The sequence below is a fragment of the Lissotriton helveticus genome, chromosome 7 (assembly GCF_964261635.1).
Source record: "Lissotriton helveticus chromosome 7, aLisHel1.1, whole genome shotgun sequence".
Classification (NCBI taxonomy): domain Eukaryota; kingdom Metazoa; phylum Chordata; class Amphibia; order Caudata; family Salamandridae; genus Lissotriton; species Lissotriton helveticus.
The window spans coordinates 53,581,904-53,605,856 of NC_136068.1; the positions used below are offsets into that span (position 1 = coordinate 53,581,904).

At 43.0% G+C, this 23,953-nt stretch overlaps 1 protein-coding gene across 1 annotated transcript in view; it reads right to left on the bottom strand.

Annotated features, from left to right (window-relative positions):
* LOC144768019 (alpha-2-macroglobulin-like protein 1) overlaps positions 1 to 23,953 on the bottom strand; it is a 325,643-nt gene that overhangs the window by 11,915 nt on the left and 289,775 nt on the right. The window contains 7 exon segments of the mRNA XM_078651415.1: positions 422 to 463; positions 2,740 to 2,842; positions 4,160 to 4,228; positions 6,583 to 6,673; positions 11,275 to 11,399; positions 13,261 to 13,476; positions 14,499 to 14,716. Of these exon segments, the coding sequence (XP_078507541.1) occupies positions 422 to 463; positions 2,740 to 2,842; positions 4,160 to 4,228; positions 6,583 to 6,673; positions 11,275 to 11,399; positions 13,261 to 13,476; positions 14,499 to 14,716 (864 nt within the window).

A 23,953-nucleotide genomic window follows, 5' to 3' on the forward strand; every position in this document is an offset into this window, starting at 1 on the left:
TAATATGCGTTTATAAAATTCCAATAGAAATCCATGTTAGATGTGCAGGTCATCTAACCTGGGCTTCTATTGGAATTCCATGGGGCATATTATCAAGCCCATTATCGCCGTATTGCCGCTAAAGCGGCGATAATTTTATCGCCTGTCTTGATAATGTGCCCCGAGGTGTACATGTGCAGAGCTAAAAGACTAGTGATTCTAATATACACTGCTGGGGGCTCAAGTATACATGCAGTGTGCACAATGAACTGCTGATGGGGACACTGGAGCAGGTACGGTAGGGAGAGATGGGGGCGGGGAAGGGAAAGAACAACTAGGAGAGTGAGTGAGTAAAACAGAGGCAAGAACAGGACCATTGAGGGGGGGGGCGTGTTCGCCAAGCTGCTGCAGGGAGGAGCCTGCTCTTCACCAGTACACCTACCTGCACTGCAGGGGGCGTTGTACTCTGTTACTGCATTGTCACCTGCAAGGGAAGGAGAAACAATGGTCAGAACAGGCTCAATTAATGGCTGGTCTCTCATTTCTCAGGGAGAGGTAGATTTGTCAACACTGTCCTGCAAACACAACAAAATCAATTTACCCCCATTACAAACTAGGGGGGATACCACAAAGCAGGGATTACACAGCAAAATGGGCCGGCTTCCCTGAATACACAAGCTGCCTAAGGAAAGCTAGCGCCTAGTAAGTACAGCTGCCCCGTGGTAAGTGGAAACGATTGCCTTATGGGAGGCATTATTTGCTTGAAGGGCTCACTGTCAGCTGAAAGTGATCATTTCAACTTTTATCAAGAACAAAGGTCCTAAGCTTGACAAATGAGTATGTAAATGGCAATCATAGACTTAAATAGGAGCTATGGCTCAGTTTTCTCCAATGTCCAGCCGGACAAGGAAGTATTTATTTTCAAAGTTTTACAAGGATTTGCGAATACGTGAAGCATGACATGAATCAAAAAACTGGGCACAAGCCTGTACCAAGTCAGGGAGAAAAAACAATAAAGGGAAAGGATAAGAAAAGTTTAAGCAGGCAAAAGAGTTGGAGCAAATGGCGGCTTACAATACAATGCAATCTGGTGCAAGCACAAACCAACAGTAACTGCAATAGATATATGTCTGGGGCCCTATTAAGGATCAGTACGAAGCGGACTGCCTAATCCTGCAGCCGCCCTTCGCATATCCTCGAGGCTCAAACAATTCTCTGGGCCCCAGACATAATTCACAGGCTATCCGTTCCAGGACGAGGATCACCGAACCGAACTACGGTCGTCCCGCCCACTAACTCATAGAAGCCCTTCCAGGCTCTGCATGGACACGCTAAGGTAACTCATATCACCGGAAAGGCTTCTTACCAAGACGCCCTTATGTACTTTCCTCGTTCACGGCGATCAGGCTTTTAACATTTCAGGCAATAGCATTAACATTGGTCCTGAAGATGATCCCAGTTAAATAATAGGAGCTAGGGATCGAAACGTCACATCGACTGTTTTAACAGAACTGCATGTCTCAACTGTATATATCTATTGCAGTTACTGTTGGTTTGTGCTTGCACCAGATTGCATTGTATTGTAAGCCGCCATTTGCTCCAACTCTTTTGCCTGCTTAAACTTTTCTTATCCTTTCCCTTAATTGTTTTTTCTCCCTGACTTGGTACAGGCTTGTGCCCAGTTTTTTGATTCATGTCGTGTTTCACGTATTCGCAAATCCTTGTAAAACTTTGAAAATAAATACTTCCTTGTCCGGCTGGACATTGGAGAAAACTAAGCCATAGCTCTTATTTAAGTCCATGATTGCCATTTACATACTCATTTGTCAAGTTTGGACCTTTGTTCTTGATAAAAGTACTAATTACCCGAGGTCCTCTGCTACCTGAAACGGATTCCCTTGTTCACTATACTGCAAAGTGATCATTTCAAAGCATGCTTGTGGAGATATCTATGGTCTAACGCAGTGCGCAATTTCGCAATGATGATTTATAAAAGAATAGGAAGCCAGTTACAGGTTGGTAAAGCACAAGTCGTAAATCAGGGGTGCTCCTTCCAGGCCTAACCCATGGTTCCCCTACTATATAGCCACAGAAAAAGAGCTGGGTTTCGACAGCGGAACCTGAGCTAGCTCCACCATCGGAAACAGCCTTCTCCCACAGTGACCTCACGTCGTGGTAACAGACTGTCATGTTTTAAGCGGGCGGGTTAAGGACCACTAAATTTTCCTGCTTGGGTTAGCCATGGAGGGCAGGTCCGCAATGTAAAACATGGGCTTCCCAGGCAGAGAATTTGTTCAAAGGCCTCATAATAAGGGATTAATATCTTGTCAATCAGAATAATTAATTTTAGTTTCTCAAGAATCAGCTCCCTTTTGGAGTTTAATCTTTAAAAACAAGAAATGTTGCAGGCAGGCTTGGACATTATGCCCTGCATCTTCCCAGAAAGGAGTGAAGCTCACATGCTTTCTTGCTATTCAAAAGAATGTTGATCCAGGGTTAGCAGAAGTGGCTTCACCCACTCTTTGACTCACGCTTGACCCTTTGTCCCAACCTCAGTCATGCAACTGTCTCCTGTTTGCTGCTGACGGGCTATGAGGAGTGAAAGGTCTTGAAAGTACAAAGAGCACACATCGGTTTACATATCATTTACTTTCTGTTCTTACTGCTGCCTTCATGAACCCTAAGACCAAGGTACCAAGAGCTGTGACCAGGACAGCAGCTCCTACCATTGGCTTTCGCTCATTGATCACGAGGTCTCACCTTTCTCGTAGTAGTCGTAGACCATCACCGTGGCTGGCTTCATGTCCTTCACCTCATTGTCCTGCTCCAGTAAGAAGCTAAACTGATGGGGGGTCTTGTCAAGCTAACAGAGAAAACACACAGAGAAATGTGAGGAACAGGTTTACCACAGAAAACCTGCAAGATATTTAATGGCTACAGAGATCCACCCGCACCAACAATTGGGAAAATAAAAGTATTCAGACACCGCTGGTTGTTTCAACAAGGGCAGGGTATTTATTAGGCGCATAAGTCGTAGGCATTTTAGCTTGACCTTAGGAGACTCAAATTATATGAGGTGGAAAAAGCCACCTAATAGACCTGTGGATTAAAACTACTTTTAACGCTTTCTGCCTGTAACCAGGAGTCACAGGCTACACTCCTGACTCGTTTTTATAAGCAAAGGCTACTTCTCTCACAGTATCTACCACAGGATGCACCTCACAATGTTTCCCTTGACAACAAGTCTCCCATGTAGAAGTAAAATTGAAGATGGACCTTTGTGCTAAATCTTGAGGTGACTGAGTCCCCCAGAACTTCATAGCCTCCTGAATTCTAGTACTAAGGCAAACACTCATGATGATGACACTATCTTAAATCTATACACACTGGACTCGTGGCCTGACTTGGAGTTTGTTTGATAAGTGTAAGTGCAAAATCTGGAAAGGAGCATCCACTGGTGGTGTTTACTCCCATCTTCCTGGTGGATAAAAGTCTATCAGTAGAGTCTCTGCAACATTTCGCATTGTCTCCAGAAATCAGATGGTTTACCATTGCCTTCAAACTCTAAATCAGGCTGCTAATCAATCCAAATGTCACTGAAATATATAATGAGAATGGGAAATTGATTCTGGGAGATGTAAAGAATGTTGATACGGTGTAGGTCCTCTCATGTAAACCCTCCTGTTCAGTGTTCCTATAATTTCAAGGCCTTTTAGACTTAGGGCCGATTAACAAAGGTAAACTTAGACCAAAAGTCTAAGTTTATAATTTTCTGTATTCACAAAGGTAAGTCAGGAGTCCACACTCGGGCAGAGTTTACGCACCTGGGGCAGAATCTTCACCCAAGTGCGGAAATTCCTCTCCGCACCCAGAGTGTAATCTCCGCACTCGGGGGAAATATCACTCGGGCAGATCTCCACCCCGGGGGCGGAGATTCCATCCCGAGTGCAGACTTCAACATACTAATCTAAGCTGTTTTGCTTTTTATGTGAATGATCATAATATGATCGAATAAATTACTACAACTACTACTACTCACAACTTACCTTTGTGAATACTGAAAAGTAGTAAAGGTAGACTTTTAGTCTAAACTTAGACCAAAACTCAAACTTTACCTTTATTTATAAGGCCCTCATTGTCCAACTGAATATAATAAATGGAAGAAAAGTGCAGCTCTCACCTGATCCAGGTAGATGGTGACTTGATCTGGTGTGATTTCCACTTTCTTAACATCCTTCTTGTCCTTCAGCTGAGAATAAAAAAGCAGTTGAGTATATGCATCACAGGGTCCTTGAGCCCCTCCTATTACTATGCAGCTTTTTCACCCACCTGACCACCTGTTTATGTGCACGTCACTACTCCAGGGTGCTGCCACTCTTTCACACTCAATGCTTCCATGCATCCGTCACCTTTGTGGCTATGCTTTTTGTCTCCCTCTCACCCCTGTTACTTGCTCTCTCGTGTCTTGCTGTCATCTTTCTCTGTCCCATTCTGTCTCACTTTGTGTATCTGTCACTGTCTAGATGCGTCTTATATCAGAGACTTTCTCCTCTTTGCTTTCAACACAAACTTAACCATACCCATCTCTTCCTCTATCAGGAACTATTGTGACATCATACTTTAAATATTGTTTTGGCTCATACACGTATAGCGGCCAAATATGAATAATTGTGATACATGTGTAAATTCTCCAACAACTTCAAAATATTACTATAGTTATCAGAATGGAAATATACTAAGAAAATCATTAGTGAGAGGGATTCACGTTATCTAAGATACTCATGATCAGATCTGGGACTCTAGATTCAGCAATCATCGTAGCTTGAGTTTCCTCACTTTGGGCCTCATTTACAAGAAAGCAGCGCGGCACCGCAGGCTTTTTGGCTGCACCACACTGCGGCACTTTCAAAGCAGAGGGATGTGACGGATCCCTCTGCTCTACCCAGTGCTGGCATACAATTAGCTGCCATGCGCTGACGCAGGCACCCTTGCTTGCACCATGGTGCAAGGATGCCTGCATCACGGGGATGATTGTTTATGTGCAGGAAGGTGTCCCATCTACACATAAACAATCTGAAATGGCGTTTTTCGACTTCAATTTGGGCTGCATTAGCACACATAAACTTGTAAAACGTAATTTTTGTTAAATGATTGCTTATGTGCAGGAAGAACACCAACCTGGAAATAATCATAAGATGGGTGATTTCCTTGTTCTATGTGTGCTGCAGAATGCAGCATGCATAGAAAGAGGAAAAAAGAACCAGGAGAAATTAATACATTTCTCCTCGTTGCGCCTCCCTACCCCTCCCATGGGAAGTCGTAGCATTCAGACGCATTTCTAGGTTTACGATATCTTGTAAATCTGAAAATGTGTCAGGTTCCATGGGTGTTGTGTGGGCCGTATTTACAAGGACAGGAAAAGCCACGAACCTTGGCTTTTCCTGTCCTTATAAATATGGGGCAGCAAAATGCACTGCCGGTGCGTCACAACAAGTGCCCTTTTACCCCGCAGCAGAATATAATCTCACTTTGGTAGGCAAGCGTCTCAGTGAACGGTAATGATGCAGTTGGTTCTAGACCAAACTATCATTAACAAATGTCATCTCTTTGTCTTTTACCCTTAGCAGATACCACGGCTAGTGCTTTAAGAAATGAAATTATGAAAGATTCCATATAGAAAGCGCGTGGAAGGGGGACAACCATTTCTTATTCCATTTGTGATGGAAATAGGTAGATAAGAGGGAATATTTATGGATATTTCCACCCAAGTGCATAGATATACAGCGGTTATACTTTTTAGAAATACATTAACAAACTATCGCCGACCAAAGGAAGGCCCTTAAACCTAATTTCTTTTGGTGCCAAATATTTTAAAATTGTTTTTAGAAAAACACCGACCACTTTTGCACCAAATTAATCAGGATGGACTGAGCATCAAAGTGTAGTATCCAGTTGGTGCAAATGTCCAGTGGTTTTCGCAGCAGAGTTGAGAAAGAAAATAATTACGAATTTTAATGAAACTGTTACATTTGGGAATACTGCTGCCAACCTCTATGCCCCCCCTATGCAGTCAATCTGCATGAAATTCCGGTGCATTATTTTGGGAAATATTGTAATGGCTGGCCAAGCAAATTTCGTTTTTCTGGAAAATCCGCAACATGTTGCATTCATGTGTTAAGGTCAGTGACATGAAAGTGGGCATTATATGTGGGGTGGCCTTGCAAGGAACAGGTTGGAAAAGAAGAGAAATCTCTCATATTTCATGGTGTGTAGAGTAAGAGATGTTTCCACATGATAAAAATAAGAACAAACCTAGAAAATAAAATGTGAGAAATGTGCCCATGAACATTTCGGTGTCATAATTTTCCACTAGGTGAAAAGCCTGCATGATTACTTTGTGCTCCTTGGAGAACTCCAGGAAATCTACCACTGTCATATTTTCAGAATTACTCCTGAGTATTTTTGTGAGTGTTGTAACAGTCAGAAATGTGCTCCATTCAGGAAAGGAAATCTAGAGGAAATAGCAAATTTACAATCCAGATTCCGGATGGAACAACATCCCACCACTACCTTTCACCTTGAGCCATAATTGCCCCATCTCACCTCTCGCACAGAGCTCTTCACAGGAATAAACCCTGACACCATGTCCACCACGATGAGGGCCATGTTCGAAGTCTCCCGGGTTCCGATGTAGCTGTGGAAGCAGAAAGAGGAGTGAGACATTTGTAATGCCATCCTGTTTGGACTCGATCATGAGTCAAGAGTAGACAAGATTAAAATGGTCCTCAAAAATAAAATCTTCCCCACCCTTTCACAATGCAAATATTGGATGAAGGTCTAAGGGGGTTTGGAGCAACACCGACAACTCAACATCTGGCCACTCACAGGAGAGGATTTGTTATGTTATGTTACGTTATTGTAATTTGTATATATACGCAAGGGGTATTACATTTACTTTGGAGGAGTCTACTCTAAATTAACATTGAGTGATTTGTAACTTTTTGAGTGACACAAGAGAGCTAAAGAAAAGGTGCGTTTGCCTCAGTGTACACTTTTGACTACCTCGGAGTGTATCACCTAGACTTAATGGGTGAACACTATATTTAAAGATAACACTTTAGGGTATTGGCAACGTAGAGGTGTTTTCAGTATTGTTTGGTCTGTATATATTTTATGTATTTCTGTATGTTTTTGTGCAATTTATTTGTTTGAAGATCGGTCCCACTGTGTTGTGTGCCTTAAATCTACTTAGGTTAAAAACCTTTGAAGTACTGAAGACTGGAGCTAGAGTAATTAAATGTTCCCTATGTTAATATAAAAAAATTATATATTAATCCCCCCATACCAATCGTTTTTGTACATGATTATTATAATTTGTATAGCGCACTAATACTTATGAGTGTCTAGGCACTTCTGGTTCTGCATACTGTGTAAGGAAAAACTAGTTTCTAAAAAGCCATGTCTTGAGTAGTTTCCTAAACTCAAGCAGGGAGGAAATCCTCCTAAGATAAAGTGGAAGGGAGTTCCATTCCTTAATGGTATTGTAACTGAAACTCCTCCCACCCCAGTTCGTCCTTTCAAATCTAGAGGTGGGCATCAAGTTGGCATTGGCCGAACCTAAGGGTCATCCAGGATAATTTAATTAGTGCTGGTGATTTCAATACAACATTTAAATCTTTTGACAATGACCCTAATGGTAAACAGCCATAACAACGCGGGCATTACTCCACGCTGCTATTACAACGCTGCCTTTACAACGCAAGTCGTTACAACGACTTGCGCTGGAGGGCGCTGTTGGATAGGGAATAGTTTAATTTTCTATTCCAACACCTTCCCTACTGTAACGTGGGCTGGAGTTGGAATAGATAATTAAACTATTCCACTATCCAGCGCTTACAACGCAAGTCGTTGTAACGACTTGCGTTATAAAAACAGTGTTGTAATGGCACGCGGTGTAAAAGCCCGCGTTGTAATGCCATACAACCACACTAATACCATCCTTGAAACTGAAGATGAGGCCTGGGGTGTTCCATCATTAACTGCCCCCCAATAAAACGCTGGACAGATGCAGTGCACCAGCTATTGACACTTACACTAAAATTGGGGCTGAGGGCCTGTGATGGGTGCACCCCCTTTGCTTCTACTGTCCTTTATACGTTTAATCGTCCAGGTGCCTTTAGCAGGATCGACTATGTACTGATTGCTCTTCCCCTCTGGAACTTTGGTATAGACAAAAAAGTCATTCCTGGGGTAGATAGCGATCATAATGGCCTGCACTGCGCATTGAATAATATACAGCTGCGGCCGGTGCAGGTAAGAGCAGCGAGGCCTGGTTGCAGGATTCCGACGAACGAAGACGAGGGGAAATTAAATAAATCATCAATTTCCCTCATCATCGTCCGTAAAAATCCTCCCCCGCGCTCCACCGTCTCACTGCTCTTACCTGCACGGACCGCGGGCGATAATATATTCAGGCACTTTGTAAGCATTCCCTTTCACATATAGTGGATTTTATCCCTTCTAATACCGGGCCTAGAGTGAATGCTCATTGTTGCTGCTTAGCCCATTTTAATAGCTAAAACGAATAGGGCCTTGGATAACGCTCTTACGCATCTTACCAGCTCTATTTGCTCACAGCATGCTAACTATGATGCCCTTGATCTTTATCTTTCTGATCCAAACAACTGTTCTGCCTATATGAACATGCGAAGCAACTTAATTGTAAAAGGGAAGATAGATGGAAAGCGGCTGCAATTGTTCCTGTGCATAAAAAGGTCCCTAGGGATTCCCCCCATTAATTTTAGACCTATTAGTCTAATTGGTGAGACTAAAAGATCTTTTGCAGACAGATATTGTATCATTTCGACCACTGGTTAGAGGAACACAGTGCTTTGTCGAATCTCCAAGAGGGCTTCAAAGCCAGGTTAGCACAGTGGACCAGATTTTTTACCATCTACTGGAAAACTGTTCTACTTGAAAAGTCCCACTTATACCTGGTGTTTGTGGACTTCAAATCCACGTTCGACCTAGCCCCCATTCTAAACTATGGGAGACGCTGAAGAACAATAAGATCCTGTTAGACTTTTTGGCTATATTTATTTGTCAGGATACGTACGCCCAAGTCCGCTGGGGGTGAACTGACTGAGAAGGTTTATGTCCATAAAGGTGTCTGTGAGGGAAGCATTTTTGTGCCCCCATTGTTTTCTTTATTGTTTGCAGATGACCCTTTACTTATATCTAAGACACCATCAGGCCTATAAATCTTGATAGATAGATTCCTGTCTTTCCGCAATGACCGTGGGTTGGTGATCAATCACCAAAAAACTAAATTCATGGCCATTATCCCATATCGGTCTTACATAGGTTCCATCATGTTAGAGGGAAAACCTTTGGATAGGGTAAATGAGTTCAATTACATGAGTTTAACATTGTCCAAAGATATATCTTGGTCTTGCCATTTGGACAACAGCTATTTGAAATGAACACATCAAGCAATAGCTATCATAAGGCTATACAAATCCTCTATATGTAGGCAAATTTCTCCTGCCCTAAAAATCTGTAGACATCATGCCCCTATAGTTTTAGAGAAACCATTCAACTTTCACAAGTGTTTTGGTTGTGGCTTAGGGATATGGTGGAGGGCGCAACTGTACTGCGTCTCCTCACGGACGAGTAACTTTGGCTCTCTGAGGCAAAATGGGCAACTGAGGGCTTGTGGAGGTGAATCACATCTCGCACTGCGACCCACCCGTCCACGATAACTTACCCCCTATTATTTTATCAGAGAACTTCACTTTTTCTCCGCATGAGATTATAGGGAAGGTGTACTACAGCTATGAGGTCAGGTTTTCAGATAAAAAAGTTTTTGTTGGATAATTTTCCAACAGGAACACTTTTTTTCAATAGTTTTCCACTAAAACGTTTTATGCTGTGAAATTGATCTGCTAAAAGTAAGATTTGCTGGGTTGTTTATTGACAAAATCCTGGCTGCGCTCTGTTCTGCCCCACTCTGTTTTTTAAAAGTTTCCAAATATATAGAAGTAGGCCCATTTTCACATTAGAATCCATCAGATTCATCTTCTCTGTCGCTTATTTAATCCAAATATATGATTTTAACATTTCCTAACCATCAAAGAATCATTGTGCTGTGGACACATGGAAGAGTGGATCCAAGTGGATCCCTTGGTGGCAACAGTGAGCGGAGACCCAAACACTACAAGAGTATGGTGGAATCTCCTACTACACTGAAAAGATGTTTACTTGTGGCAAAGAAATGTAGTTTTGTAATACAAAGCTGTTTGGTGACTGTGTTACTGTTAAGTAATGATTAATGTCATCCTAATTATTATAACCTTCCCATTTTTTCAATCTATGTGTCATCACAGTTTCTACTGTAAAGTGTTTCTGAAGCAATAGTGATGCTATTGTCAAATAGATTTGCAAGGTCACCAATCACAGACATATCACCTTTCTGGAGACCGCCTTTAAGGGCCTCAACTAAAAGAAAGCTCAATGTTACTAACCAAAGCAAAACATCTGAGGAAGCAGGTGTACTTCTTTCAGTAGTAAAATCCGTCCTCCAAGAATCTTACTCTAGAGATTTTAGGATAGAAAACAGAAGGTAACCTTGGGGCAACCTGCCATCTTTTACTTACATGGAAAAACCCCAAGTGTGGCAGGAAGCGTGGGAGATGAACATTCTGCAGGTAGGTTCCACATGAAGAATTACAGAGCCACCAGGCCTGTCCTCTCCATTATCTCCATTAAGGTAGCTTTCTGATGCCTCCAGAGAGTCAATGGTGGTCACTAATGCTGCTAAGTGACTCGAATTGGCACCCATCTCAATAACACTTCACTGGTAACCAGGTGCAGCATTACCTGTGCTCCCAGCAACATTTCATGAATGTGGGTGGGTTTTTGACATTTAACTGTTTTCAAAATGTTCCATTGTTTAGTTATTAGACATAAAAATGATATATATTATAACGTTTTTCTTCCCCAAGACACAATGCAGATCTATTTAATTTATTAAGCATTTTTACTTATTTCCCTGAGAATAAAAACAAATACAACTATATTGTGCTTACGTTTTTTAAACTATTGAAATAAGGGCTTGTAGGGTGGTGCACCCACAAAAACCATGACAAATGTATATTTTACACAATTGCACGAGTACATTTCAATTTGAAGCTTTACTTAATTCCCCATTTAGATGCTTCCTCGACGGCTGGACATTTTCATGATGATGGAAACCTGGTAAGTATGTGGTATAATCATGATGTAAGAGATTCTCACCTGGCAGTGACTGTGACCCCGAACTTTGATTTCGCTGCTTCTGTGCAACTCTCCGGATCTGTCCTTACAGCCAGCTTGAAAGTGGCATCGCTCTTCGGAGGCGGAATGTTGTACCTCAAAGTTGTCTGCCAGGAAAAAATTTAAATAAGCAAATTGAGTAAATCTGAGAGAGCGCCAAATAAAAAAGGGAGGTAGTTTTCAGATTTGTTGCTATTGAGAAGCCTTTTAAAAATATTTTATTAATGTAACTTAAACGAACCATTGAGTATTGCGGTCTCATCTCCTTGGTCTTAGATACAGAAAAACTTGAAAAATCAAGGTCTACTGTCCACGGAACACCAGCCGGCCCATTCAGGAGAACCATTCAGATCAAGGGTTTTTCAGCTCATGGACTTATTATTTGAAAGATCTCACTTAGAAAATGCCTGGTGCAGTCCAAGAATCTGACCCATAAAAAGAATGGAAACACCAAGAAGGAGATTATGCTAAATCAATAGATTTAACCCAGGAAAAGCCTTGAGGAGTGTGTGTTTCTGGGCTTTGATACTCTAGAAGCTTACAAAAGAAAGGTTATGTACATTGTCAGCTTTTATACTTGAAAATGCAGAGCACCAGAGGGAAAGCCTAGACCTGTAGATGAATAACGTTCATGGAAATTAACTGAGGGTTTCAGGCTGAGAGTGTTGCAATCCATTGTAGGAAATCTGATGGATCTCATCAAGGAAATCATCAAGGAAATCCTGGAAAAATCCTGGACAAGAATCGGACAATAGGAGGTTCTGGTAAAGGGACTCCATGCAGCAAAGGTCTGGATTCTTATCCCATTGTGAACCTGACATTCCAATGGTGCCTCCAGGGAAAAACCTTTTGAACTGGGTTCCGACTTTACTGAATAACGTTTAAATTTTGGAAAAATCTCATGAAAATAAATGCCAATGAATTGCAGAGAAGTAATTTGTTAAAGATTCATGTACTGCATTTTTGATAAATGGGATTTATTTAATAATTTTCCCCAAAAAATGGCCTATGGTGATGGGGGCTCCAATCACAGGAAGCTCCAGGCTTCATTCCAAGTTCATATCCATATATTTGCATAAACACAGTGATTAATTTGTAACAGAATAAGTGCTGGGGACTAAACATTCAGCTCAGAAACCCATGGCTAATGCTACAAAAAGTGGGGGGTCCGAATCCCGAGACATGTTAGTCCTCATTCCATCCCATATTTTTCCATCCTCCATCCGAGATTCCCTGCTCCTTTATCTCACTATTTGAGGTTCTGTGTCATCCCTGCTTTCTTTCTTTGTCACTGTTTTACTGTCTTTCTCTTCTTCCTTTTCTCCTTTTGTGTTTTCTCTCTCTTGCACTGGGTAATGGTGTGATGAGGAAAAATGAGCCGGGCCCCAAAACTGAATGTTGGTGGGCCCCCACCTGAAACCACCGGCTGAAATTAAGTACTGCATTAATCATAATGGATCCAACATGATATGTTAAGAATTTGTACCCGGAACAATCATCTACAAGAGGGGCTTTTATTCAGGAAATGTCTGTAGCCTCATTCAGTAAACAAAATGCCATATTTGGGAGTGCGGCTGTCTGCATAACTTAGCATTTCTTGTGCCAACTAATGCTCATCTGCTGGGGTTGTCTACAGAGAGAAGAAGGAGGATTACAGTCTAACCACCAAGAAATATTTGGCCCTCCTTCCTAGGAATTCATGCATCTCACACTGATAAAATAAACCTATGCTTGAACTTTCTATCTCTTGTCTACAAAAATCTGAGGCTTTCATTCTACAAATGCCCGACATTTCGGGGACTTCTTTCTTCTCCCTGAAGAAGCCTGGGGTGACACAGCAGTCCTTCAGCTGCATTCCAGTGATCCCAAACTATTCATCATTCAGAGCTCCTGTGTGGGAAATTCATAAGTTCTATGGCAGGATACTGTTTATAACAAAAAGATCCCAAAATATGAGTCCTCACTTACCTGCACATACACACAGCCCTTCCCTGCTGCCGATATTGTGTATTCTCCTGGAACCTTCGCAAGTGGTGCTTGCTGCATCAGAAGCCGATTCTTGTTGTCCACATGGAACTGCTGTTGGATCTCGCCCCCACATTTGACAGTCACAGTGACATCTCCCTTTTCGCTGAAGGTGGCCCCGGCATATCTGGCCAGAGCCATGAGAGCTACCACGGTATCCTAGGAACATGGAGGCAACATGGTTACTGGAAAGTGCCCATACACAAAATTGTTGTAACAGTGACCACGCACCTACGCCCCCTCACTGGCTGGAGTGCCACATCGCCACCACACTTGCACCTACAGAATAGCGGATCATCGGATGCACTCACACAGATCAGGTCTATTCACCTGTGCAAACACTAACAAGCTAATCATTGCTACAAGTCTCTCCCCAAACAATGACTGAGTGGTAGTTCACAATTCTCCTACATCACCATCCACACATCTTTAAGAACCTGAAATTGGCAACGCACCAGCACGTACCCACTGGCAGGAAAATGAAAGACACTACAGATTGTCAGAATGATGGGAACTGACTAGTACATGCAATATGCTGCTACAAGTGACATCACATTTCTTTTTGAGGCAGCTTCTGTTTATTCTGTGAAACCATCCATGAAGACACCGGCCTCTGCATCAACCACCCATATCTCAGAAAACTACTCCCAAAAGAACTAGACGTAGTCTGTGAGGTAGAGCCACCATTCACTATTAGCTCAGAATAGCATGTATGCAGTTCATGAATCAGGTAGATCTCTCCTCTGGAAGACCAACATGGTCTACCTATTAACCTGAGCATGGAAATCCATTGCCATCCCATCCTTCAATGCCTTAAAGTGTCTTTGCCCGTGAATGATCAGAAGTGTTCAAATAATTCTTGGAGATCACTCTCTGTCAGGGTTTAATGGCCTGACATTGTTCACAGATAATGTTCTGCATTAGTGAGGACATTCATGTTTCAATGGAAGGGAAATTAAACCTTCACCTCTGTGAATGGGAGTCCTTTTGAAGAACCAGAGAATTAAAAAGGCAACATGAGAGCAGAGCATGATATTTAGAAGAAGTTGTCTTTGTCCCATTAACAGACCTGCCCTCTATGAAATGTGGTTCAATAACACACAAAAGACATCTTCTAGATGTGATATTTGGACATTGTTATTTAATGGGGCACTTCTGTTGTCACTCTTTGTGCCTTTTACCTGGGTTGAAGAGAAGCCCCCGTATGGGTTCTGCTGCTTGGAGAGCCAGCTCACGATCTGTGACGCTGTGCCAAGGTCTTCTTTGGACACATGGGATTGAGACATGTACGCCAAGAGCACGTAGGATGTCATCTCCACCTCCGCAGAGGGTGCTTGATACCAATAGGGCACATCTTCTTGCTTGGGTTTGTCTTTGCGCTCCCAGTGGATCTGTCCCTCTGTAAAAATACAAATTAGAATGCGGGGGATTAGGGAGCACTAACAGTGAACAGTACAGCACATCATTGACGAAGATGACCATCAAAGAGAGAAGATGAAGTTTAATTAATTATCAAAGTTGTCACCAAATATGTAGGTTTTACTAGCTTACATTTTTAATGAACTGAAGAAGTGCCTTTTGATTGGATGCGGTGATTCCAAGGACATCTGTTGGGGAAGAAGTGATGTCCTGAGTGTTCCAATCTAGAACTTCTAACCACTTCTTAGGCACCTCTGTGCCTGCTTACATTGAACACTGAACTGGCATTGTTCACAATCAGCTTGAGAGGCTGAGGGGGAAGAGGGAGGGCTCTTCTAAATGGCACCATTCTTCATATGGTCCAGCCTTTCATCCTTTGGACATTTGGGTTACATGTACAACAATGCCCCAGACAGAAGAAAAAATTAATAATAAACTTGAATCATACTTTCCAATATAAAGTGATTGGTCATCAGGCATCACCAGTATTTGTATATACCAGCAGTTGTGGCACAGGGCCGTACTTACAGTTCAGCAGATGAGTTACTCTGTCACACATGCTGTATTACAAGTGCAGTATATCCAATTACACTTGCAATACGGGGCATGGGATATCCATCATGTCTCTGATACAGGAACCCTTTCACCAAACTCTAAATCAGTCTCTTAGGGTGACAGTGTCGGATATCCCGCCCACTGAAATATAAATCCCATAGCATATAATGGGATTTATATTTCAACAGACAGGATATCCATCACTGTTGTGACGGAGTAACCTGTCGGCTGAGATCTACATTAGGCCCTTAGTCTCAATGTTTTGCCCACATCAATCCCACATCACTTTAGAAGAACAGAATAAAATGTAATAAATAACTTGACACTAAAATGAATTAAAACCAATCAGTAGTTCAGGAGTTATGAATTTGTAAACCTTTTAATGAAAAATAGCACCTAAAAGATCAAAGCGCCAACAGTCACACAGGAACCAGGACAAAGTCAAAAGGTATGGCCGACCGTGGTGGAACGTAGATTTGGCTACACAAGGTAGATTGGGTCTGATCTTGGCTTACCTTTGGACTTAGAAGAAAATGTTAATGAAAAATTCCTGAGAAGGTAAAATTCAGCAAGGCAAGGTAGCTGCCAGTGTCTGTAGAGGAGTCATTTTTGGGGAGCCATTGGACGAAGCCACAGTGAAGATTCCTACATTCAGACCATGTCACTTTTTTGTATGCTGAATATCTCCAGTGGGACGAAGCTGTATACTGTAGCCGATGAGAGTTTCATGAGGTACGATACCCTTCCTGAGAGTAGAAGCTGAACAGAATTTACTGCTGAACTACTGGGCAGTCAGGTGGACCAACCATGCCACTCGGGTGGATCAGCAAGCAGATCTCCTGTCGGTTCTCAGGCCACTTTTTCTGTAAGATTTTCCATGTCATAAGTTTCGTTTTTTGGCTGCTTTGGCATCTTTCCCACCAATTCCAGGGGTCTTGGACTGGAAGGGTACCACTTGGAGGGCAGGACTCATTTCAGGCAAATTCCAGGTGTGGGTTCAAGATTATTGGAGCTTTTTGAGTCACTGTAGCTCAGAGCAGGAAGCCAGCCAACTAGCCCTTGGAAACACTTTGGTAGTCCTGTGATCAAGCAGCAAGGTAGGTTACATGCAACAGGGCAGTCCTCCGAGGGTACAAGGCAGGCTTTAAGCAGCTACGCAGTCCTCAGCTAGAAGCAGGGCTGTTCTCTGAACTACAAAGCAGGCCTCAAGCAGCAGGGCGGTCCTCTGAAGTACAAGGCAAGCCTTCTGGGGGTGGGGATCCTCCACAGGTCCTGGAGTGAACTGAAGAGTTGGTCTGAGCATCTAATATTTATACGTGTTGCCAGCCTTTGAAGTGGGAGAAACTTCTAGGCCTTTCTACATCTGATTCAGGAAACTCCCCCCCCCCCCTTTCCCCTGCCCAGGCTCCAAGAGGTCAGTGTGGCAAAAGGCTGGTGTCCGCTTTAAAATGTAATTAGGGCAGAGAACAGCTCCACTCCTCCCATCCTGCAGGATGTCCCATTCTGACGTCTAGTCCCCCTCTGTCTCAGTGTTTGGGAGGAATACACAATTGTCAACTGCCTATTCACAAAGGTTGCAGGCACCAAATAGTTAGGAGAAGAAAATGCCAACTTTCTAAAAGTGGTGTTTTCAGAATTGTGATTTAAACTCAATCTTTACTGTTAAAGATGATTTTAAATGATACTTCTTTTGAGACCAACTATGATATTTCTACCTGTTCCCAATGCAAAGTTGGCACTTGATATCCTATGGGAGGGGTAGGCCTTGCAGTAGTGAAAAACAGATTGAGGAGTTTTTCTCTACCACGACACACGAAAGCTCAAAGTTACATGTGCAAGTTCTTAAATGCACTGCCCTCTAGGTTGTTTTGTGCATACTTTATGGGTGACATATGTATTACAAAGCCAGGTTCGGGGCTGGCACGAGGTTTATCTTGCCAGGTCAAAATGACATTTCTACCTGTTCACATTGAAAAGTTAGCACTTACTAAATGTAATAAGGTAACCAAATGCTATCCTATGGGTGGGTTTGGCCTCTTAGTAGTGAAAAACAGATTTAGGAGTTTTCTTTACCAGGACACATGAAAACTCAAAGATACATATGCAAGTTTTTAAATACACTACCCCCTGCTCTCTGGGCGGTTTTGGGTACACCTTGTGACTGACATATTTATTAAAAAGGAAGGTTTGGGGCTGGCAAGAGGTTTATCTTTCCAGGTCAAAATTACATTTTTAAGCAGCACACACAGGGTGCAATGGCAGGTCTGGGTCATGTTAAAGGGCCTTGTGCCATCTACCCCTGAGTTAGTTCACCTGTCCAGCTTGCCCGCAGTCCACCTCGCTCTGCTGCTTTTGGTTTGTGCTTCCTCTGCTCAATTTCTGCTAATTTTTCTGCAGGATGTCCCATTCTGACAACTCCTGGCCCCCCTTTGTCTCAGTGTTTGGGAGAAATACACAAAGGCCAAGTGCCTATTCACAGTCATGGGGCAAAGGTTACAGGCACCAAATGGTTAGGACAGGAAAATAACAACTTTCTAAAAGTTGTGTTTTCAGATTTGTAACTTAAAGTCCATCTTTACTGTTAAAGATGATATTAAATTATACTTCTTTTGAGACTAACAATGACATTTCTACCTGTTTCCAATGAAAAGTTAGCACTTACTTAATGTAATAAGGTAACCAAATGATATCCTATGGGAGGGGTAGGCCTCATAGGAGTGAAAAAACAGATTTAGGAGTTTTCTCTACCAGGACACATGAAAACTACATGTGCAAGGTTTTAAATACACTGCCCCCTGCTCTCTGGGCTGTTTTGGGTATACCTTATGGGTGACTTATGTTTTAAAAAGAAATATTTGGGGCTGGCAAGAGGTTTATCTTGCCAGGTCAAAAATTACATTTTTAAACCGCACACACGGGGTTCAATGGCAGGCCTGAGTCATGTTTAAAGGTCCTTGTGCCATCTACCCCTGCATTAGTTCACCTGTCCAGATTCACTTGCCAGATTGCCCACAGTCCACCACCCTCTGCTGCCTTTGGTTTGTGCCTCCTCTGCTCGTTTTCTGCTAATTTTTCTGCTTCTTCACTGCTCGCTCCTGCCCTCTATTTTGCCTCTTTCTGCTCGAACTGCCCATTAGTCTGCCTATTTCTGCTTGTTTCTGACCTTTATTTTGCATCTTTCTGCTCGTTTCTGACCTTTATTTTGCCTCTTTATGAGCATTTCCTACCTCTTCCTGCCATTTCCCCTCTCCCCACCTTGGGCCCCACCCTCCTCCTAGGACCTACTTACTGGAGGCCGTAGCATGAACCCATTGAGCAGGTCCCCGCGCAATCTCCTCCTGTGACAATTCTCCTGTACAGCATGCCCACAGTCCGCTACCCTCTGCTGCCTTCAGGTTGTGCTCCTCTGCTTGCTTTTTCCTGCTAATTTTTCTGCCTCACTTCTGCTCGTTTTTTGCTTGTTTTTTTTGTTTGCCTCTTCTCTGCCCACTCCTGCACTCTATTTTTCATCTATCAAGAACTTTAAGTCTCCAAGCATTGGAGAATGGCTGATGGCAGGTTGTCGATTCAGTGCTGGAGGAGAAACAAATTTCCTCCTTGCAACCAAGATGGGGTCCATCAAAGCTTTGGTCAAGGGACGCAAGTGACCCACAGGATTTCCATGAGAAGGCTATCTTTGTTCTCCTCCACAGATACAGGCAATTGTAGAACTTCCACAGTTTTGTGCAAAATGGCCATTAATGGGGCCACGTACTCAGTGAGAGGCCCTGAGAGGCACTTCAGATCGACATTTAGGGACGTTTATAAGCCTCTGGCACTCTACAGAGGTAAATAATCACCTGTATCCATACATTATTGGAGACAAGATCAGATTCAGAGCCAGAGAGTACCTCAAGATGGTCAAAGTACTTATCATGGGGCAAGGGCATGCAAGGATTTTCCTTTCCAAGCAGTTGATGCCCTTTGTGTCTAAATCTGATCAAAAGGCATTAGTCTTTGGAAACTTCATCAATTTCAGTAAAGAATCCATGCCCAGTGCAGGATGCAACATTGATAGGCCTAGAAATTATGCTGATGTCAGAGCAATCGCCAAAACTGATGGCAGCTGAAGAACCAGTGCCAGCACCGGAACCTCATTTAACGTGGGCAGGGAGGGGTTGATGGCTGCCGGGGATGGAGCTACCACCAGAAGCTTGGTTGGACTTCCTGAAGACTCCATAGGATTGGAAGGCACACCATAGAGTGGAACAATCCCTGTTGTAGTGCTTCTTGCGAGATGACCTGTCTTTGTTCTTGGAAGTAGGCCACTTTGAAAACTTAGCTGTCATAGGTAAGCTAGAGAGAGATTTTGAGTGAAACCCGTAGTAGAGTAGGGTTGGGTGTTTTTTGAAGGCCCGCACCATGAAGATTTCAACCCAGTACTACTTAATGACATTGCCGGTCATGCGGCAATGTCATCAATAAAGATGTCAAGAGGGTCAGACATCAACATCTGCTGGTGGAAAGAAGGAGTTGTACCACATAAACCCTGAAATCTTTTTGCATGAAAACATTCGAGGAGTGCAACTCCGGATCCACATCGAAGGTGGTGGGAAAAAAAGACACTGGAGTAATGCAATATACAGCTCTGTGACATTATGTCCTGAGAGGATCTCACAGTAAAGTCGGAGTGATGCTACTACCTGCCTGCATATGAGAGCTACTTCAATGTTTCCAGGTACAGTCTGATTCCTGGGGAGGTTCAGGAGATGAGGAACCTGCAGGTAGACCTATCTATCATAACTCATATGAAGAGCTTCTAACTTTTACATCTGATGCTGAAAAAGCATTACATCGGATACAATAGATTTATCCCTGGTTAGGTCTAGAAGGATGTGGTCAAGCTGGCCAATTTATCCATGGTGTAAAGTCATGGTGTATGGATTCACAAGCCTTGACTGCATGAAACCACCCACAACCAACTCACTTTACAAAACACATATTGCTTCGGTTATATACAAGAACATCTGGTGCAATTGCAGTGTTTCATTTATGTTCCCTTTCTGATATGCCAGACTCCATTATATCATTATTTTAATCTAGTTCTTTAATCTACCTTTTACATTCTTAGATGTCAGACCCACACCATTCTTTCTATATCTTGTCTTTTCTTTTATGTCTTAGTATATTTAGTGTTATTCGTAGCCGGATGTATGACGTTACAACGCATACTTTTACAACGCAGACCGTTACAACGAATTTTTTACAACGCAAAAACTTTTACAACGCATACCATTACAACGCATGTTTTTACAACGCAAGTACTTTTACAACGCATGCCATTACAACGTAAGTATTGGTAAGTATATAATATTTTTTTATTTTAAATTAATTGTAATTAATATAATTTAATTATTTTTTTTTTTTTTACCCTGTACCCCTGTACCCCAAAAAACCCAAATTAACCCAGAACCCAAAAAATACCCCTGTACCCCAAAAACACAAAACTGTCCCTGAACCCTAAAAATACCCCTGTACCCCAAAAACCCAAAACTGTCCCTGAACCCTAAAAATACCCATGTACCCCAAAAACCCAAAACTGACCCTGAACCCTAAAAATACCCCTTTACCCAAAAACTGAAAACTGACCCTGAACCCTAAAAATACCCCTTTACCCAAAAACTGAAAACTGACCCTGAACCCTAAAAATACCCCTTTACCCAAAAACTGAAAACTGACCCTGAACCCTAAAAATACCCCTTTACCCAAAAAACTGAAAACTGACCTTGAACCTTAAAAATACCCCTTTACCCAAAAACTGAAAACTGACCCTGAACCCTAAAAATACCCCTTTACCCAAAAACTGAAAACTGACCCTGAACCCTAAAAATACCCCTTTACCCAAAAACTGAAAACTGACCCTGAACCCTAAAAATACCCCTTTACCCAAAAAACTGAAAACTGACCCTGAACCCTAAAAATACCCCTTTACCCAAAAACTGAAAACTTAAAAAAAAAAAAAACATATAAAATATTAAATATAATTATATACTTACCAATACTTACGTTGTAATGGCATGCGTTGTAAAAGTACTTGCGTTGTAAAAACATGCGTTGTAATGGTATGCGTTGTAAAAGTTTTTGCGTTGTAAAAGTTTCGTTGTAATGGTAGTGCGTTGTAAAAGTTGCGTTGTAAAGGTTGTTTCCCTTCGTAGCCTGTTGGGTTCCTCTGCTTATTAAGTAGATTGTAAGATCCTTATTTATTTTTCTGCTATTGTTATAAGTTACTTAATAAATATGTGTCACAAAATAACAATATTTTGAGGCACAGGGTCAGACTGATTTGCATATAGCCATGTCTGAACTGGGGTGGCAGAGTGGGCTAAAGAACGGTGATGGATTCAACCCAGATCTTTTGACTGGGTGTGAGTGTTTGATTGGTTCAGATGCTCCGTCCATCACCACCCCCTTTTGTACCACAAAATAACAATAGGCACATTTCTCTTGGTATATGAAAACCCCTGTGCTTTATGCAGCTGTTTGAAAGTATAGTTATTATTCAATAAGGACTGCAATCTCTTGATCATTACCATTCCCCATTAGGGTCAACACTCCATCGAACACAGTAGTTCCAATAGAGGTTTCCTCTATAATCAGCATTATAACTAGTGTATACATTGCATAGTAATTCCCAGTACACATTTTGCTAGCAACAACCGCCTGGAATTTCTGCAGGAGATGCTGCAGTACTGTCAGTCAGTCAAATCACTTTATTCGATTCATACATTTTTTTAAAGATCATAAAAGATCAAAAAACATGCACAGTATACAGTTACAAGAGAGGATACAGCTTTCTTAATCAGAAATAGTAAAAATAATTTGATGGCAGACATTAGATCTAAAAACAGGACTAAAATAGATATTTCCTAATTCATGAAAGAGTGATCCCGCCACCAAGTCTTCAATGAGAGAAGTAGATATGAGGCCACAGTATAACATAATAGTTCCTTAGGTAGTGATTGTAAAAAATACAAAGCTGGACGGCATTGCGTAAAATGGTATTTACTGCAGTACTGAAGAGTTTTGAAGCACAGAAAGGGCTTGGGGAGAGGAGAATGTGCAGTTTCCTGGTTTATTCCCCATTCTGACATACACAGCTCAGATTGGAGAGGTAATACCACACCCAGCAACCGCTGCCCTCTAATGGACCGGTATTTAGTGTGCGCAATAAATACCACCACTGAACCACTCGGAATGAATCCCTGAATGAGACCATGTTTGACATGGCTAGCCCTTTCAGCTTTCTGGCAGGGTCCAATATCAGCAATGGAAAGACAGGAGTGTTCATTTTAATTTCAATTATAATATGCAATCTGTCTTTTATTAAAAAAATATGCTATAGGCGTCCATACAAGATGGCCACGTGAGCCGGTAGCTCCGTGCGACCTGCGCCTCGCTTGCAATATCCTGCAGATATCCTGAGGCGCCGAAGTTGGGAACGTTCGGCAGAAGGGTAGTGGACCGTGCCGGACCAACTACGGGCTCTGGAGGTGGGAAGGAGCCGGAGTTGTTGACTTGGGTGATTCGGGCCTCAGTCCGCTGTGAAGTCAGGGGACCCGAGTGGGCGCAGTGGCCGGCCTGAAGTTGAACAACACCGGGCGGGCAGACCGGAAGTCGCCGGTCGAGGCACGACATTGGAGTGTGGGCTGATCTGTGTGGCTGCCTTGCCTGCCGCGGACCTGAGCCTAGTGCCTCTGAGTGACGGAGAGTAGTATCCGGGTGTCGTGGTCGTCGGGGCGGAGGAGTCCCGTGCTGATTGCAGGCCTAAGATGGCGGCCCGGTCTGAGGGCACGAGACAGCCTGCCAGAACGACCAAGGGTTCCCGGGTGGTGCAATCCAACAAGCTGGACCGATACACGCTGCCTAAAGGCTCGCCCACTGGATCGGCCCGAGCGCTGGAGGGTGACAGAGAGTCATCGGACCGTGTATCAGAGCCTACGCTACAAGACGTAATGGTCGCCATTGATGGCCTTAAGACTTCCTTGGGGCAGCAAATGACGACCCTGGATCATAAGTTGGATACAGTGACCATTGAAGTCAACTTGATTTGGGCCGATCTCACTAAGACTAGTGAGATGGTCAAATCGCCGGACATAAAGACCACAAGTTTGACGGACGATGTGTCGCAGTTTCAACAGGAAGTTCGGGAGCTTAAGACATCCGGTGCCCTGATGCACCGCAAGTTGGATGAGTATGAAGGACGGGCCCGGAGGAATAATGTACGCATTATTGGAGTTCCGGAGAAGGCGGAAGGATTAACCCCTGATCTCTTTGTGGAGGACATTATTTTGAAACACCTGAAACCAAAAGGGTTCTGGAAGTTGTTCACCGTAGAGCGCACTCACAGGATTCCGGGAGGGAGGCCGAGGCCGGGGGCCCCGCCGCGCCCAATGATAGCTAGAGTGCTCAGCTTCAGAGATAGGGTGCTATCCTGCAGGCCTCCAGGACTGAGGGTTCACTGCGGTATGAGAACTCCACCCTGAACTTTTTCCCGGACTTCACTCAGGCGGTTCAGCGGCAGAGACAGAGTTTTCTTGGGGTCAAGCGGCGGCTCAGAGAACGAGGTCTCAAATATGCTATGCTGTACCCGGCCAAGTTGCGGATTGAGACCGAGGAAAGGTCT